The 19,972-nt window shown below is 42.4% G+C and overlaps 1 protein-coding gene across 2 annotated transcripts in view; it reads left to right on the forward strand.

Annotated features, from left to right (window-relative positions):
* Nucleotides 1-1,396: 1,396 nt before the first annotated feature.
* The window catches only part of mxi1 (max interactor 1, dimerization protein), a 31,598-nt gene continuing 13,022 nt past the window's right edge, over nucleotides 1,397-19,972 (forward strand). Inside the window, exons 1-3 of one of the 2 annotated variants that reach the window (XM_044345921.1) lie at nucleotides 1,397-2,178; nucleotides 4,731-4,833; nucleotides 9,501-9,530. In XM_044345921.1, the coding sequence (XP_044201856.1) occupies nucleotides 1,950-2,178; nucleotides 4,731-4,833; nucleotides 9,501-9,530 (362 nt within the window). In that variant the 5' untranslated portion in view covers nucleotides 1,397-1,949. Of the gene's footprint in view, nucleotides 2,179-3,894; nucleotides 4,433-4,730; nucleotides 4,834-9,500; nucleotides 9,531-19,972 lie in introns of those variants that run through there. The other variant, XM_044345922.1, reaches the window with a different exon arrangement.

Here is a 19,972-nt window from a genome sequence, read left to right on the forward strand (position 1 = left end):
TAAAATCCTAAAGAGGATGTGGCCGAGTGCTTTTTAAATCCACTTATTTTGTCAATGTGCTGGCGGTGGCACCTTTCAAACTCCAAACAGGACTGCCGCTCTCAAATGGGTTTCCTTCCTCTACAGCCACCCCTCACTGAGGGTGGAGAGGTGGAGCAGGGGCGGCAGGGACCTTCAGAGATTCCCCTGTGTGTTGGACTTGAAAGTTTCTGTCTCTGTGAACTTTACATCAAACGATCATGGGCTGTTGCTGGCTCTTTGAAGTGGCAGAGGAGGGGGGTATCAGAGCTGAGTACAGGCCTCTGCCTCGACATGTTCCGGTTGAAAACGGACTCAGCTGCAGTATAAAAACAGCTCAGCTAAAGGTCTACTGAGAATGGCACAAGATCAAGGCTAAGGACTTATCTCTAAGTTACCATTCCAGTCACATACAGGAGGATCTATAGATGCATGATAGTGTTTTACTACACACGGTTATGTACTGTACGTTCTTTCTGTCCTCCTGAATAGAGTTTTATAGAAAGTCATCTTGGGTTTCAGATCTCAAAGGCCTGAAATGTCAAAAAAACAAACACTCAACTACAACAACCAATGCTGCTACTTGAACAACTTGTATTGCCTTTACTGCTACTGCTGATATACTACAGCTACCACACCAATAATAATGCTATTACTGCCGAGTATAGAGGTTGAAGTATCATAAGCACTGTAAACAGGACAACTGTGAAAGGTATTCACAGTGAATGTTCAGTTAGTAATAAAGACTATCAGTGGCTTCACGACACTAATGTCATTTCTACATTTTCCACTTAAAACAATCTAGTTTGAATTCTGTCCACTCATCCCTCTGACATGATAGAGATCACATCATTTATTGTTACATTTTATTTCACTACTGCACTACTTCCTGTGAGCAGTTGGGATTATAATATATAGCCACACAATATACCATATCAATAAACAATAAAAAAAAATAAAAAATAAAAATTTTTTTTTCTAATGGGTAACATGAAAGCATTCACTCATTATTACATGTTACATTTCAAGGCAACCTTTGAGAATTTCTTTTAAATTTTAAAGCAGCTTTTGAGGGATATTTTAACGTTTTAAAGCTTCTTTGTGCAAGATTTTCTCATGTAGATTCTTACATAAGTAAAATAGCAGTACAGTATATTGAAAAAAATACTACTATAACAGCTAGTCAGAATCAGGACCAGGTTTATTGTCAAGTGGGTTTGCACATACAAGGAATTTGCCTTGGTGTTGTGGTGCATCACAGTCAAAACAAATATACACAAAACTGAGTAATCCTAAATTATATAAAAAGAGAAAGAAATTTACAATAAAACATATGTAAAATTAATCTAAGTGAGAAGAGCTGCTACATGTTTAAATTTTAAATTACAGAGAAATATAATGTAAAACATATTGACCAGGAATGAGCAAATGCACATAGTGTAAACAGTATATACAGTGTGCAGTTAATAGTAGCATTGACTAGCATCTCTACTACTGCTATGCTATTGTTATCTCTATTAGTAGTATACTTAGTAGTACATTACAACTGCTTACTTCTCATTATTTTGATTCTTCTGACTTGTACTAATCAGTCACGACAATATATAAAATAACACATTACATCCTGTGATTACAATGTAATGTTGACATGATATTGATACCGTATATCTCAATGGGCTAAGGAGCGGCAGGCACAAGGACCATGCGGAGCTCCTCAGACAGACAAGGGGGGGAAGGAGGGCGGGCTTTCGTTTTCGCACCACCATCCACTGACATTGGCCACTGCTCCACATTAAACACCCCGCATTCATAAAAAAGAAAAAAGAAAAGAGGAACCATCTGACAAGAGCAGCGTCCACTGGTAGTTCACTGCTCTCTGTTCCCTGCGCTCAGCACTTCCCCGGCAGAAGCCACGCAAACTGAGAGGAAAAATGGCCAAAAGTGAGAGGCAAAGAAGAAGTTTGAAGAGTGAGGAGTTCTTTTTTGATTCCGAGGCATCTCTCTTGGATCAGCAAGATTTCGAGATGTCTAGTTGCCCTTTCAATGACGTCTTCAACTCCAAAGACTCCCACATGGAGCAGATCAACACTTTTCTGAAAAATGTACAAGTTTTGCTGGAGGCTGCTAGGTTTCTTGAGAGCGCCGACAGGAAGGACGGAAGTGAGTTTATTTGTGCTGCGTTTGATCCTTTTTTCATTTGCCTCTGAATTTCAGGAAAACAGGACTTCATTGTCAACAGACTCAGACAACAAAGGACTGAGTTCATTCAACTAAGCACCACTGCCTGCTATAAGCACAGCCTATGCCTGGACACCAGACTAGTATGAGTGGTATAGTCAGTGCAGATATAGGAAAGTGTAAACATACATGCTTTCATCATATTGTGGATCATTTTCATCCGCATTATCTGCATGTGGGGCGCTTGTGCATCGCTTTGCGCCTGCACAACTCTCAACCCACGAATCTGCTATTTTTTCCCTTCAGTATAGATATAGATATAGCAATATGACATAATGATTGGGTGTGTGTGTGGGTGTGCATGCTGGCTACCACTCGGATAGGATAAATCTGACCATTGCAGCGCCCTCCAACTCAGTTTAGGATGATGTCATTGTGCCCCCGCAGACTCAGTCGAAAAAACGTAAAACTTTATAGATAAAACGCAGAGGACATACCTGAATGGACATTCGGACATTTTTAAATGAGGAATGTCTGGCCTGGCTGTTTTATATATTAGTTTATCATTTCTAGCCTTTAGGAAATCAAGCAACTAGACAGGGTTGATCGAAGGAAGCAGATCTCAAAGTGCGAGTGGTCTAAATCTTATTTCCTTGCAGGACATTTTTTTAAAAGATATATTAAAGCCGATTGGTTATTATTCTTGATGTCCTCTTCATTTTGTCAACTCATGATTAAAAGCGAGGCGAAAACCGCCTGTTTTCCGAGGCTTCCGTAAGCATCTGTCCGTGCAGGGCTGTTTAGTGCGACTACAATATATATTGGCTCATGCGCGTTGCAAAAGTCCTTCGAATATTATTATAATATGAGTAATATAGTAGGAATTTTTGCAGCAGTCGATCGCAGAGGCTCTCTCTCTTTCTCTCTCTCTCGATTGTTTGCTTCCTGCTATTTGTGGGCGTGCCGCAGAGGTTTCCACATGGCGCAGAGTCTCTCTGTGGTTGGTCAGGTGCGAGCTCAACCCTCGACGCCTGTCAAAGCCGCCTGCCAATCAGACTCCAGGTCGTTGGCGACGTCACGTGTTGCTGGGCCTGGCTTCAGCCGGCAAGTACACGCCCATGGTTCTGGTGAATCATGGGACTTGTAGGTTTTTTTCGCAAAGAGAGGAGGCTGTATTAGCAAGAATGACTGTGAGAGAAAATGATGACACGCTATGTGTATCTGTGTTTAATCAGTAACATATCAAATAACCACCACAATCGATGTATTTTATTGCAGACACAAATCAGTCAAGATTGGCTTTTTTGTTTTGGCAAAAGATGTCCTATTCTCATTCACTATTATAGGCTTGTGATCCAAAAAATAATGTTGAAAATCCCAATATTGTTACATATTTCAACACTTTTTCTTTATTGTCATCAGTAGCAGCAATCTCATCATTTATGAATATTTTGTGTAGACCTTCAGACTTGAATTCACATGAAATGTATATTTATCAAAATTTACTGATTTGTCATTATTACAGTTATTTCATAAAGTAGCCACAGAGTATGGTTTACTTGTTAAAACACAGTATAAGGCAGGTTTAACTGTGAGAATGATCAATTTTGTGCATGTTTTCATAAATGCACCAAGAGACTCAGTTTCCCAGAGTGCATCGCGCCAGATCAGACTCTCCCCCGTTGTGTGCCCGCCCCTCAGCTGTGCAGCTAGGTAAACAAACAGGAGAGCAGAGGAAACGAGCAGCAGCAGGCACTTTGCTGGCTCTGGGCTCACTCTGGGATATTTTATATTGTTTATATCCATTTTTGTAAAAACAAAAATTTAATATCGGGTTTCCTAGAAACTTTTATTACTTTCATACACTGGTTTTGAGATTTTATAACAACGAAACCTGGCAAGGATTGGCTGTAGCTTGCTAGCTTTGGAAACACTGGATTTTTTCCCCCCTTCTCCTATCGACAAAGGCTGTTAATGAGCCAGCGAAGACCTCGAGCAAGATAAATTATACGACGTTTTTTAAATATCGTACAGCGTAGTAATAGCCGATGCACTGTCTTCCCTGTGTTTTAAAGCGGCCGGCCGTTTCTGCTGTTTGCAAAGCTAACGTTAAACGCAGAAGAGAGCATAGCTAACGTTAACGGCAGCCAGCCTCAGGAAAGAATGACGGCTGTTCAGCTGATAAATATCCAACGGTTATTGGAAGCAGCGGAATACCTAGAAAGGAGAGAAAGAGGTAATTACTCTTGAGTCATCTGTTGAAATGTGTGTGGAGCTGAGAAACAACTCTTTCTCAATGAACAGCATTTAAAAAAAATCTGGCTTGTTGACTGCGTTTTGAAATAGGTAACGGTAATTGCTGTGTTTCACAAAACAAGACCAAAAAAGGACATGTTTATCCGCGTTCTGAAGAAGATTACAAAAGCGTTACCTGTATGTTTGCTGTAACCTACAGGATTGTGGCAAATAGTTGAGAGAAAGTGTCCAAACTCGCCTGTGGCTTACTGTTAACCACATATTTTTTCTTTCAACAGAGTGCGAACACGGATATGCTTCGACATTTCCGTCAAACCAGAACACAAACTACCAGAGGCAAAGAAAATTCCGAAATAAGAAATTCAGCAGTAACCACAATAGGTAAGAAACTGCTCTTTCATGTTGAAGTCCTCCGGGTCAATTGTGGTACTTTCCTTTTCCATGTGATGTGCTGGGAGGGAGGAACGTGTTGCAGGCAGCATGTGATTACACACTCGTTGCCAATGCTTTATATCGCAGTGTTTGGTAAACAGCGAGCTGTCACCAAAGGGTGAAGCGTCATTCACACGGTCCGGAGAGCACACTTTTTGTGTTAAAAAACAACTTTGCATGGATATTATTTTTAATTCTAAAACGTAGAGAAACGTGTTAAAGACATAGGTGCACATATGACCGTTGTTTTGCTGGCTTGGGGGGGAGGGGGAAGCACCAACGGCTCTGCTAGCTTTTCATCAGCTGATTGTCAAACAGGACTGCAGTGGCCGAGGTTAGGGATCATGGTGAAAGTGACGGCTTTAAAACGAAAAAGGTCTCCTGTCATGTTGAGTAGTCCTCCCACCCCTGATTGAATAAACTCATAATATCTTGCTTTATTTTAAATTTAGTTCTTTTTTGAAGTTTTTACAGAGTACATTTACTAATTTTTCCTCCATATTTAATGTTGTCTGCTCTGTGGGAGAGAAGATATTTTTTTCTTCTGCCCTGAAGGAGAAAAGCTGCTATTTATGGTTGGTGTTGTTTGCAGACGTGCAAAGGTGAATACGTGGAGCCTTTTTTATGATGTTTAGAAAAATCAGTAATATGTTGTAATATGATTCACCATTATGTAAAAATATTTCCTATAAAGAATATTGTGGGTGCACCGCTCATGTTTTACTTCTTGTAGTATGCATTAAAGCTGTTGATATATGAGGTTTAATCATTTATTCTATGTGTATAACACCGTCTCATCACATCATTTGCTGCCACAAAGATTAAGGTCCTTGTCAAGCTTAATACATTCACAGATGACAAAAACTTCCATTGGAGAAGAAGACAAGAATCTCCCAAATTAAGACCCATTGGCATTGTGTTCTCTCTTGGCGTTAGGCTGCTTACATTAATCTGTCCATTGACAGTCATACATCAAACGAAAGCCCCTCTCTCTCTCTCTCTCTCTCTCTCTCTCTCTCTCTCTCTCTCTCTCTCTCTCTCTCTCTCTCTCTCTCTCTCTCTCTCTCTCTCTCTCTCTCTTTCTTTCTCTCTCTCTCTCTCTCTCTCTCTCTGAGCCTTTTAATATTAATGTAAGAGCGGGCCACAAACAGGAACTGCGCATTACTCATCATGAGCGCCTAACGCTGCCTAGTTCTGCATGGCAACAGTCATGATCAGATATAGGTCTGAGGCCGTATTCATAAAGCTTCCTACGAGTTGGTCCTCACAGGCAAACTCTACAAGAATACTAATGATGTTGTGGAAGAATATTCTATTAAATATCAAATGAAATCCTAGGAAAGGTGAAAGATTTTTCACGAAGCATCTTAAGACGGCTCGAGTTTCAACTTTTGGAAATATTTTTACATGCAGGAAAGAAAAGAGAAGCAGAGAATGGAAATATTCTCTAAATGCTCAATAACGGGGGATAATCGCTACAGATTAGACTGTGCAGGAATGATGTTTGGTGTTGATCTTGCTCTCTACAGAAACATGTTCACAACTCACCTAGCGAGGTAACACCACCATTTAGCATTTGACACCATTTCTCAGCCTTGTATGGCGATGCAGTTTATCTGATTCCCAAGACACCTCGCAAACTGGTCAAACAGCATTATTTTGATATCTCAAGTGCTGCCACTGATGAAGCACATGTCTGTATCATTAGTGATCTACTTTCATTTAACAGTCCTCCTATGCTTGCAGGCAGAGGTGAGAAATTTTGGTAATTAGTCCAAGTTGTGTCGTTTTCACCACCTCGCAATATTAGTTCATGGTGTCCAGAGAAGTAGAGGCATCAGCTGGTGACATCTAAGCAAATGATCCAACCGTAACATCTGCAACTTCTAAATTTAAAGATGATGTAGTCTGATTTCATGTTTTCCTTCTGAATGTTAAAAAGAGCTGAGGATGTCATTATTGACTATTGACAGCATCAAAATGACAGCACCATGCCTCGACCTAATCACTCATTTAGATCTTCTTGCTCACTTAGAATCACCTAGAGGACTTTCCAAGTACAATGTTAAAGCAAGCTCTTAGAGATATTATTGTAATAACACATTTTCTTTAAATACAGTTTGCTTTCTGGCATCGGCTTGTTCCGACTACTTCCTCTGTGGTTGTGTTGAGGCTTAAAGTGATGGGCTTATCTTACTCTGTCCTCCATTGCGTACCGTTTATAGCAGGGTTGCTTTATCTCATTGACCCACTCTGTATGTGTATGTGTGTGCGTATGTACATATACACACACATACACATATGCATGCATCCCTACAGAAGTTGGCCTTGAGCCAGTTCATAATCTGTAGGGCATTGTTGTTGAGCTCCAGATGTGCAGATCTCTGATGCAGGATGCAGGGAGAGGGTGTTGTGGTGATAAAGGCCTATAGGAATTGCGAGCTGACATAGATTGATCTCTCTGAATGAAAGGCCATACAGATGTGTAGATTGTGTGTGCGTGTGTCACTCGATGATTGGTGCTTGGATTCGATTGGGTGTCTCGTTTTTATAGTATTAGACAGTGTAAGTCACATCAACATTGCCCAAAAATGGACTTCCAGTTGTAAAGTTGCCTCTTTTATGAGAAAAATAATTGGGATTTTTCACATAACTATCTGTATTTATCACTGCCCTTTAAACTCGGATGTTTCTGCAATCATTTATAATAACACTCGTCCTTTGATTTTCTGCAATCATTTTCAAGTTGAAGCAGTCGTTTCACAGAACACTTGAAACAGCCACCATTGAGACAGTCTCTCATAATTCATTTTTCATCATTCTTGAAGTGTGATAATCAGCCAGCAACTGACTGAACTCAATCAGACGACGGTGAAATGCTCAGTTTGTAAAAGATTACAAATTTGGATGAGGGTTTCTAAGAAACACTGACAGATTACAAGCACGGTGACAACTGATGACACAAACCGTGCACTCGAAAGTACTCTTCTTCTGTTAGCAAAACCACACTTACAGAAACCAGTGGACTCACTGCCATTAGAAAGTAAAAAAAAGCCTGCAGTGAACATAAGACTGTGACTATTCATTTTGCCAACAAATGAACCATTTTTGGATTTCTGCATGTCCCATTTTTTTAATGACATTTATGGGGATGATATTAGCTGAACAGGAGAGTTTAAGGAAGAGGAGGGGGATGCCTCACAAATAAAGCTGGTTTAGATTCATCAGTTTTTGATTTTTTTTTTTAAATGTATGTGGCTGATGCGGAGCACAGCCGTGCATGACCGCTACAGGGTTGTACAATATGTAAGTTGAAACCTCTCAAAAGCACTCGTGTTAGCACTTAGGCTCTTGCAGGTTTTCAGGAAATAGCCTTGGCCAACTTACATGTGAGCCCCGTGTTTTGCTGCGATAGCAGCTACTGATGCCGATGATTGCTTTAAGCTTCACAACATGTTCGTTTTTGCCCAAAATAAATAGCAGACTACTGATCTGTGAGTGCCGGTATTCTGTTTGTTTTGATAGCAGCTACTCAACCTGACCATAGACCATGTCATGTTAAATCAAATCTACTGCCACAGTTGACTTAACACCCAGCCTTGCATACTCAACTACATGAACAGTAATGTATTCTAATGGAGACATGTGGTGTTTTTATTGGTGTAAATAATTCATCTTAAAGAAATCATTTCCTCTGAGGCAGGGGGCTGATTTTAACAGACATAAAAGCGACCTCGGACAACTGGTGGTCCCGCTGTCTAAATCCTCTCCCCGTTCTTATATCCCGGTTCAGCCATATTTCATGCTTCCGTATTAACATGATAGCAGATTGTTCAGTTGAGCTCAGTATTAAATGCAAAAAGAGAGGAGAAGATGCATTGCAGTATTGATAGCCTACAATATAGAGCAGTGTCGTGTACATGACTCAGGAGGGGCTGCGTCCATCATCCTCCCCTAAAAACCTGGGCCTCCTGAAGCGAGCCGGAGTGCAGCTTGTGGGGAGGGAAACTCGGCCATTTAAGCATCAGGAGGAGGGATTGTCTCCCTTCAGTGTGTTGCCACACAAAGATACTCTCAGGGACCAGCTGATTCACTTTACATTATTAACAGAGCACTGAACCCTGGTCGCTGCATGCAGAGGCTATGTGTGTGTGTGTGTGTGTGTGTGTGTGTGTGTGTGTGTGTGTGCATGCTCACACTTGCCCAGCAGCACGCATACATGCACAGTGTGAACTTTAGAGAGCATGTGGCTGCAGTGTCACACACACACACACACACACACACACACATCCTCGCAGAGTTGTGTTGTGCATTATTAAGGAAGAGATGATAGTGCATGCCTGGCTGTCACTTTGACGTTTGTTGGTAGAAAGGCTCCGGTGTGCCTGGCCTAGAGTTGGTCTCGTTTGGGATTAATTAATAAATCCATAAATCAAATTCGACAAGCTAATTCGCTTTGCTTCTCACAGGCTCTGTTTGTCCATCTCATATACTTATTATCTTAATATTTCACCTTATCTCCCCATACTGAGTGCATTCCCTTTTCAGGAACAGATACTACATGTGTGTCTAAAATTTGCTCTATGTATGACAACTTCTGTTTTCTGTCCTTGCAGGTCCACACATAATGAGCTGGAGAAGAATAGGTGAGTTGGCATTAAAGTTCATTAAAACATTTCACCTTTTTAAATCATTGAACACAGCCTGCAGGCACACGCACACCCTGTCCTGACATGCGAATAAGTCCGTCATGTCGTTTTTGCCCTTCCTCAAGTAAGCATTTCCTCTTCAACAGGTCCTTTAAAAACAAAAGTAAGGGGTGACCCAGTTGTGTTCATTTAAGGACATTCCCTCCTCTCTTTTCCACCTCCCCTCTCTTAAACACACTCTTTGCAACCTTTTAGAGTTATGCAACAGTTTGGCTGCTAAGGGCTTTGAGTTACACGGGCAGGCAAGGGTGCATGCAGGCAGAGCTGGAATTCAAGTCAAAAGTTCAGTGCTTGTATTGATGCAGAGATGTTTTTTGTTTGGTACATAGCACCGGCAACAAAGTCAGACCTATAACTGAACAAAATGTCCTTTGAGTGGCTTTCTAGCCTGAACATGATTCTATACTGAGTTATATCTCTTCATTCAAGATAGTATCAACAGTGGAAGAAATGTGGTGTATTCAGAGACACCCTAGCTTGCGATGGTTTACCACATTGTCTTCTGAAGAGAGCAAGCACTGGTTTCTTAGAAGCCCTTATCAGATTCAGTCCACCACCCACATAGGGTGCTTGCTGGTGTTTATGCTCCATGACTTTGCAGGCTTCAAGAGTCAAGCTCTAAAGGGTTTTCTTCAACACCATAAATAAGAGCGGCTAGACTTGCAGGATTTATGGTAAATAGAAAAAAAAGCTTGCCTTCCATTTCATTATCTCTGAGGGTGTGGGTACAATGAAAGGATGTGGGAGGCTAGATCCATTCAGCGTAATTACATATCACCTCGGCCTGTTTTTCTCACCATTTTCCCTGGCAGCCTCTTCTAAAAGGATGGGAACATTGGAAGGAGAGGCATCCAGTGAGTTAAATATAGACAAGAGTTGATGTGTCATCTTGGTGCTCATATGCGTTGCCACACAAGGCCAGCCGTAGTCGGCTGAGTGGCCCCGGCAGATTGCGGCACCCATGCGGGATCGCATTTTTTTTAGCATTCCACCTACACAAATACATTTTCAAAAAAAAAGGTGCCAGCTCAGTTGTTTGTTCCTACAACACAGTGTGAAGGCTGTTTTGGTCACTCATTCCACATTCTTGCCACCGTGCTTTGTAGTATCGCCTGTTTCTACGGCCTGTAGTCATCTCTGCCAATCAGAGCCGACTAGCATAAAGCCTGTAGCTGGTTGAACAGAAGGAATCTGTGCTGGTTAGGCTCTAGATGGTGGCATATCACTGAATTATGGTTACTGCAGAGTTATGAACCATTAGATTATTTAATTAAGCAGTGAAATGAAATTCCATGCATAATAAAACAAGGGCTGCACCCGATTTTCCTAGTTAACTAATAGTCGTTAGGTCAAGCCATTAGTCGATTAGTTGTCACACGTTTAATGACAATATATATTTTTTATTTAGGCTATCTAACGTTAGCGTGGCCATGCTAAGTGGCTGACGTTAGGCTAACATTGAGGGGTTTCCGCAAGTGTATTGCAAGCATGGCGTCCTGCTGGGGCTAAGTTGACTCCTCTCTGGGCTCAAGCATCTAGGAAAAATGTTTTTAAACTAAAATGTGTGAAACAAGTAGGGTAGCTGAAGTGAAGGGGGTTAGCCTTGAAGTTAGCGACAACTTCAGCCCAGGCTCGCTTAAGGTGGACTGGCCTTTAAGGTGGACCACTTTCACTACATTTGACCACCAGGCATAATTTTGACAAGGTGTAGCTTGGAGTTCTTTTATTTCCTTTGACCAACCAATGAAAACTAGGTCGACTAAGACTCTTCTCATTGACTAACTTTTGGTCTACTATTTGGGGGAATCCCCAAAATAATACTCATGTAGCCAAATGTAAAAATAGACTACCAAGGTGATTTACCCACTAGTTTGTGAATTTGATAGCTTTAGTTTTGCATCAGTGTGTTTTCTTTCCTTGTCATGAGTACAAAACCCATTGGAACTTCCATCTGCCTCCTCTTTTTCCTGGCTCACCTTACTGGTTCGTGCAGACTCAGAGAGAGTTACAGCAGAGCAGAGCGGGCCGGGAACAGGCCATCCTGTACCATACCAAAAAATCCAGATACTCTGATATCATGTTTTATCCCCCTGCTCTTGTCTTCAGCTCGACACAGTGAACTCGGTGTTGTTCCTTAGTAGTTGAACAGGACAAGACAAATTCAAATTTCCATTAGCAAAGAAAGGGGGTAAAAAATTGAAATGGTAATCCATCTTTTTAGAAGCACACTTAAAGTCAGAATCATTCATAATCCCCCCCTTTTTTTGCCAGCACTTAATCCAATTCCCTTTAAGCACATGCCCCACTGTAAGCTATATGTATCAGGCATAGTTGTTCACCCAAGTGTGTCAGGCTTATACCATGATTCTACAACAGCAGCAGCTTTTGTTCCATCTCAGCAGACTTCCAAGTCCTGTAAATTGAAGCTCTTTTAAAGTCCAGACTGACTGAGACTTTTTTTTTTTTCCCCAACAACCCATATCTGCTGCCCGGCGAGACGCTTTGCCTTGCATGGATACCACAGGTCTTGATAACCCCTATGACGAGTAGACTCGTCGTGACAGCGGAGACCACAGGACGCGGATAAAAAGGCACCGAAAGAAAAAAAAAAAAAAAAAAACACATTCCAGATGCTCACACTGTGCGGTGAGACCTGATAACATGGTGGCTCTGCCGCTTTGATCATGTACCTCCTAACAGCCCTATTTCACTTCCACATGTCACTGCTAAATTACACTGCCTTAGTAGGGTTTAACAGTAAAAGGCTTGTATGCCTGCACATTGCAATTCCACTGCTTTGATCTCACTGCCTTCCGCCTATTAGTCTTTTTTCTTTTAAACATCTTAATAACAAATTCCTGAGCTCGGTTCAGTTGTTGCTTGATTGTAATGTAGAGAATGTGTTTTTCAGTACACAACCGAAGTAAACCACGACTCAGAGTTTAATCTGTTATTCAACCAGGTTTTTTTTTTTTCTTTTTGATGATGTCTCTGTTAATGGATAATCAATACAGCAGGCTTTTTACTCGCTACAATAAATGAGAACCGTCGCTTATCATTTACCCTCCTCCTCCTCCTCCACCACGACCTATTCATTTTAATATTGTTTATCCAGGCCAGGCTTATAATACACACAGCAAATTATATTTCCGCCACTGTCCAGGCAGTGGAGGCAATATTAGCTTTTCCGCCTGATTCTTTACGAGGGGAGTTGGGCAAACGGTGTGTTTTTTTTTAAACACCTTTCAGTGTGTGTGTGCCGGTGGAATATTAAAGAGACTCACTCAAGAGTCAGGAGCCTGTTGTCCTTGGGTGGCATGCAAGGAGCATCCGTGAGGTCTGCCCTCTTTCGGATTTGTTTTGGCTCAGTGGTATGTGAAATGGTAAATGAGGATAGTCACGCCTCATTTACAATCAGCTTTGGATCAGTGTGGGTGTTCTTGACTGTCAGTGTTTTTATTTGTGTGTGTGTGTGTGCGATGGTTTATTTCTCATGTGTATGAGCTTGTTGTGAGAACATGTTGTGAGATTATAGCATGTACTCCGCTTACTTTATGCTATTGAGTGCAGTGTTGGTCAAGTTACTGTAATTTGAAAATTGTAATTAATTACTGATTATATATTACTCATTGTAAAAGTACATTACTTATTACTCAGCAGCAAAAGTGAGGTGTTGTATTACTCGTTACTTTACTTTTGTTACTCAGCTCCGTCAAAGTTGTCTTTTTAAGGTGCAATATGTAAGAATTATGTAAGAATTTTAGTTAAAACATTCAAAAATTGACTAAAATTATCAACAGAATGTGAAGAATTAATACAATAAACCTTCCCTGACTTTCTCAGTTGCCTGTAACAGCTTGTGGACTGATTTCTGTATATAGTATTCAGATCCAAAGGATGTGATGATACACACTCCCAAGTGTCTCTCTCTCGTCCCCCTACAGCACCAACAGGTTGCAACACTAGCAATAATTAGCTCAGAAACAGAGTCAGCTAACATCTCACCCCAAGCTGGCTTTTTAGTTTTACTGGACAGGTAAACTAACATTACTACAAAGCATGTGAAATATATTGTGGTTTTAGCTGGCTGATGTTAGCGCCGCTGCTCACTCTTGCTGACAGTGTGAGAGCATACGTGCAACAAGATGCTGACTGCAGCTCACTTAATGGCTACTGGTGTTATTAATGAGAAGGAATTTCTGATTCTTACGTATTGCACCTTTTTTTTAAATGAGATGTTTGTGGTTTAACAAGCATGCGGGATACAGTTTGGAAAGATTTACTGATCCAACAGCTAGCGTTAGCGTAGCCTCAGTGACTGCACACAGCACTGCAGGAGTCCTGACCTCAGCTGCATGATCCTCACACCTTCCAAATCTTAACTAAACCAGCGTCAGGTGACTCCTGAATAAGGGATACCTGTGGCTACAACACAACATCATTACACTGAATATTACTAGAGTAGGTGTCACATTTTTCAAATGTTACATTTCATGTACCTTCAAGTATTTCTATTCTTTCTATCCAGTGGGCTACAAAGTCAGTATTGTTGTTCAAGGCCTTGGGGTTGGATGAGCAGTCAAACATGAATAAGCCTGGGCTGCATTTTCTCTGGCTGTGCTGATGCTCCTTGAAGAAAGCCAAACTGCTTCACCAGTCTTTCTGTTGTCTTCCCAGTGAGTGCAGCCTATTCTCAGGCTTTGCTGCAGGGCCTAAAACTGGGACCATTTGTTCTGACCAACGTGACGACTTGTAAGCTTTTCTTGGCTCAGAAAAGCAGCTTAAGGGACTTGATCTTTGGTCTGGTGAGCCCAGCTAGAGCATGCACACGTGCTGGGGCACGTCCCCCCCCTTCCCCTCGCAGGCCACCCGGTGCTAGTCTTTAATAGCCTAGCATGGCTTTGGCTTAGCTAACGATGGTGTCAGAGAGTGAGGAAGTTATTGACAGGCTGATGGGATGAGCGGAGGGATAGGTCACACACACCTGACTAAGGGAAGCGGCACGCAAGCCTGATCCATACTCTCACTGTGTCAGTGTGCGCACGGTGAGCATTTCTTCCCTGTAATTAACAGAGTAAGACATGACCCGATATCACCGCCACAAACAGTCAGATGGTGACAAATTGTTGCTGTGTGCTAGAAGTCTGCCTCTTCTACTAACCAGTGTGGCAGGTGCCCAGCTTTAATCAGGAAGTCATATTCTGTTTTTTTTAAAGTGTAATTGGCCCATAACATGGTGAAACTACTGTATATCTCGTTCAAGCTGTGTACTTTGGCACCACATCTACATAAAACAAGACACTTGCATTTTCAATTTTTTGTCATGTGGGTGTGTTGTGCTCTGAGTTGAGGCGTAGGAGGTGTGAATTACCCTCCATTGATTTACCTGCTCGCTGGGTTGCCAGGGTTGACGGTAGAAAGTTTTTGTATGTTGGCACTCTCAGCGGACCAGTCACATTCTTTTTAAGAAAGTCACTCGCCTTCAACACAGAAATGTAAGACTCCATAAGCCTAAACAGAAACAGTGAATATCAAATAGACCAGGTTTTCATTTTCTAATAAGCCAAATTGAAGGATTCTGTGGACATATCTCGGCATTCCTGCTGGCTTGCTGTCAGATGGTAGAAGACAGTGTAAAATCATAGGTCGCCACTGTTTTGCCTCACATCCTCAGAATCCATCCCCACACTGATTTTTCTGTAGACAGGTGTAAAGAAGGCCTCACACAGGGGATTGGTTGTCGGCACTTGAAGGCTCACACATCACTCTCTCTTCCCGTCTCGCTCTTCTGACCCTTGACTCATCTTATCTCGGCACCTTCTTGTTGTGCCCTCATCCTGCAAAAGTGCATCCGCACGGCATTCTGTGGAAGGACAGTGTAACCAAACGGAACAAGGCCGGACGGGCATACGGGCTTAGTCAGCAAGTTTAAGCCTGGAGCATCTGACTCTGAGCTTGTTTTCATTTTGAGGGACTGAAATTGGCACATTTTCAGCGGAATCAATTTGTTTTGTAGGTGTTCGAATCAATTAACTTGAGACGGGGACTGTATGTTCAGGCTGTACTGTAATATTCAGCAAAGTGTTCAGTTCCTCCCACACAGTATGTCGTTCAACCTGTGCCATTAACGGCATTGTGTCAGGCTCGTTGATAAGCTCACTTCGTGCCAAATGGTTGAGGCTGCTGTAGCACGCTGTTCCAGGAAGAAATATTCCTGTTTTCCTTCCTCCTTCCTGGAGCAGTTTGTCATGTTAGCTGCCGAGCAAACTTAATCTGTACCTTAAGGAGAGAGAGAGAGATGAAGATGGAAAGTGGGGAAAACAGGATGCTTGTTGAAGACACAAGACAGACTCAATTAGGCTAAATCTGACTATGGCTTCTATTTTTAGCCGTACAGCTGGGGAAAAAGGGGGAAAACACCACTGCCTTCTGACCAATCATAGAGGTTGGCGTTTCACCAATGAGAGCAGCGAGATGAGGAAGCAGGGAGAGAAGTCGCCACCCTTTTATTCCCATCGTAGCCACTTCACATCCTTACACATCATCGGAACATAGACTGAGTAGTCATTATTGCTGCACTGAAAAAATAAAGTCTAACCCCGGCGGAGCAGCCTACATGCCAACTGGGTTAAGTGACTTAGCAAGATAAGTATGTGAATTTAACCCACGATAGGTGAATGAGCAAGCAGCTGTATGCATCTGTGTGGTTGTGCGTTAAACCTCGATGTACAATATTTGGATTACACGCCTGCCCCCACCCTCTATTGTGTATTAAAACACATCCACAGCTGTAAATGTGGGCTGACAGTGCAACCCCCCCCCCCCTCCCTCCCTCCCCATCTCCCTCCCTCCCCATCTCCCTCCCCTCAAGTCACACAAAGCTAAAGGGGAAAAGTGTGGGTTGTGAGTGGATCTGTGTGAGGTTGGGTGGGATGTGGGAAGAGGACAGTAGGACGGATGGGGCATCCCGGTGGCCTCGGGGGTAGAAGATGCTGGCCTTGTAGTTGCAACGTCATCGGTTCGAGTCAGTTGTTCCGTGTCATCCCTCGCACAAACTAAAGTAAATCCCCCTCCTCCCTCGAAAAACAGTCTTACAGTTGGATGGAGATGTGGGTATTTTGTGTAAAGTGGATATCTAGTCACATGGTCTGTGTTAAAGGGATCTGGGGTATTTACTGGAGTCAAATGTATTGATAATATGCTTGTTTCCATTATAGTTGATTTTTGTCCAGTTCATCTAAAGGCTTGCTCCCTCTACTAACTCCATCCCGTTGCTTCCCTACCCCTCCCCTGTCTCTGTATCTATGACCGTCCCTTTCGTTAACTCCATCTCTTTGTCTCCCACCCTCTTTCTTTTTCTATTTCTCTCCCAACCTTTGTCAGTGGAGCAGATTAAAAGGCAGTGTGCACGTGTGAGCTAATCCGTGTGTTAGTGATGGGTTTCAGCCCCAGAGTCTCTTGGCTCTGCCGCGCAGCTAGCTACCCCCCCATCCCTCCCCATCCCTCCCCATCCCTCGCTCTCCTCTCTCTACTCCAGTGAACTTTGCACGTGTGTGTGTGTGTGTGTACATGTGTGTGAGCACGTGTTTATGTGTTGGTTGAAGAGGGCAAATTGCTGCACTATTCTTTTATCCCTTTTCTCTGAAATCCCCCCTTTTTTTTTTTTTTTTGCTTCATGTCTGTCTCCTCTGTTTCCACTTTTGTCAGTCTGTCCTCCATCCCTCCTCTGCGCTGTTGCTACGCATCACAACCGATGCTGTTTGCGGTATGGACTAGTTTCAGCAGGTTAGCGTGACAACAGCATCGGTCTGCCTGGTAATCAACTGCGTTTTACTTTATTTACAACTCGTGGCCTTTGGATTGGTTGAGCAGGGGCAGCGTGGGCTCCTGCAAGTCCACATAGATTTTTAAAGTCCCATTTGCATTTTATTTCCCCCAGTTTCCAGTCTGGTTTCAGCCCTGAATCCATATACGTTTTTTTTTTTTTTTTACAGTGAGCTTTACTGCTCATCAGAAAGATACTCTTCCACACACTGAATCTCCTTTTTAAGGATTGAGGTCACAACTGCCTGCATGTTCAGAAATATCAAAGTCCTATTCCCACCCACCCACCAACATGCAGCAATGAATTTCCACCCCTCTGCATTTCTTTTTTGTTCCCTGCCATCTAACCAGAATATAGGTCATCATCCGGCACAGTTCCCGTGGAATCCCAAGACTTGTTAATATTTGTTTAATTCCTAAGATGAGAAAAGGGGTAGCTGTGTCGGAGAGAGAGATGAGCATTCTCCTCATTCCTCAGCACTGTTTGTCAAATTTAACAATTGGTTGTTAGTTTGGACGGTGCAGTGAAACCCTCAGTGGATGATTGAACTGGTCAGGATGCTGGCCATCATACAGAAAGACACATCCGAGGAAGAACGTTTTCTTTTTTCTGAAGAGCATCCTAAGTGGAGCTTGTGGTGTTAATATGCAAAGTTCTGTTGTTCTCTTGCGATTTTTTTTTTGGATTCACCGCCGGGTGAAAGATGAAGATGAACCAAACTTTTCTACCACTTACACTCAAAGTAGCTTTTGGAGCACAAAGGGCAGTTCAGTTAGTCTTCTCTCCTTTTGTAGCTTCATGAGTAGAGCATGGCTCTTAATCTTCCAGAGTTAGAGGGTTAAATGTACACTGGTGTCACCCATGCATAAAATATATGCACTCGTGGCTCTTTGGATGGATGCGCATAACATATAGCATGCATGTTTTTATGTGTTTTCTTTAACATGAAAAGTTAAGTGGGAACTTGAAACAAACAGTATATTTTAGTTGTTTGCAATTGCAGTGGAGGTCCTGACAGACCGGCTCTCATTTGCGCCCATGGCTAGTTTCTGGGCAGATTACACAGGCAGAACACCCCCCCCTCCTTCCCCCCACTCTCTATATCTCTCACCCGCTCTATCTCGCTCCGACTCTCTCACTGCATCTATCCCATCTGTCCGTATTTCATAAAGGAGATGAGGGAAGCATCAGTCAGTCAGAAAAAGAGAGCCTACAGTGGCTGTAGGGCAAAGACCGCTCTAATCTTGTGTATGCGTGTGTATATAGAAAACGTGACGGACAAACTGACACATCAGCGGCGGACAGGATTCAACTTTCGCCACACTAGCCTCAGTGTACAGCTCTCCAGCTCCGCTAACAAGGATGTCATTTTAAATTCTTTAAAGAGGACCTATTATGCTCATTTCCAGTTCTATAATTTTATTCTGGGACTCCACTAGAGTAGCTTTGCATGATTCACAGTTTCAAAAAAATTCTTATTTATCTTATACTGGCCCTTTATGCAGCCCCTCAGTTCAGCCCCTGTCTCTAACAGGCAGTTTCAGCTCCTGTCTCTTTAAGGCCCCCTTTCCAATCAGCCCACTCTGTTCTGATTGGCCAGGTTCAGGAAGCCTAGTGAGGGGTAGCCGTATCAGAGTTATGTAAAGTTACTGTCAATAAAAATCAAATATTTCCTGCTTTACTGCTTCATATTAAAAGCTTTTTAATGACTAAATAACAGGAGATGTTTATTGTGAAGAATTTACAGGAAATGAAACGTGTTCTTCACTGAATCAACAGAGCTTTGATAGCCACAATAAAAAACGGTCACATATGGAGATATTTGGAGCTCTTTATTCAGCGGATCAGTTAGAAGTAATGCAGGGAAGAATAGTACAAGCAGAAACAGCCACAGTGATGATGATGTTTGATGAAGAGCTGCAGACGACCAGCACACCTCCAATAGATAAACAACTTATTTTACTTTGTGCTGCTGTGTAACGGAAAAACAGTCATAGCGTGCCAGTTCGACTTGTGTCATGGCTCAGCGAGACTACCCCACAGACAATGGAAAAATGCCATAATGTCAGTGGAGCGGAGCAGAGAACTCGATGACCATATAAAGAAATCCGTCACAAGCCGACGTGGGCTCAGTTTGAAAGTAGAAAAAACTGAGTGTTCAGAGCAGTCTGAAGCCGGTGCTTTTTGCTCACAAGGATTACCTCTACATACCTCGTTATTTGACACTTTGGCCACGTTTAATATGAACATCCGACATTGTAACATTTTATGTATGACAGGAAATAAGGAAAAGCATAATAGGTCCCCTTTAAGTCCAATAGGTTTCAAGAGTTGGTGGCATTGTCCAGTTGGTATCACTGTTATTATGGGTATTATGGGTAACACATCACGTGCCGTCTATGGGCTGATGCTAGAACCATCTGTCAAATCACAAATCACCAGCACAAAGTCTTCCACAAGAGTGGAAACCTAGAATAATGATTATGCCATCCAAATCCAGACCTATTCAACACAGAAGCTGGTCTCCATCTGCATTTGTCATTTCCTGAACTCG

This window comes from Thunnus albacares, chromosome 3 (assembly GCF_914725855.1).
Source record: "Thunnus albacares chromosome 3, fThuAlb1.1, whole genome shotgun sequence".
Classification (NCBI taxonomy): Eukaryota; Metazoa; Chordata; class Actinopteri; order Scombriformes; family Scombridae; genus Thunnus; species Thunnus albacares.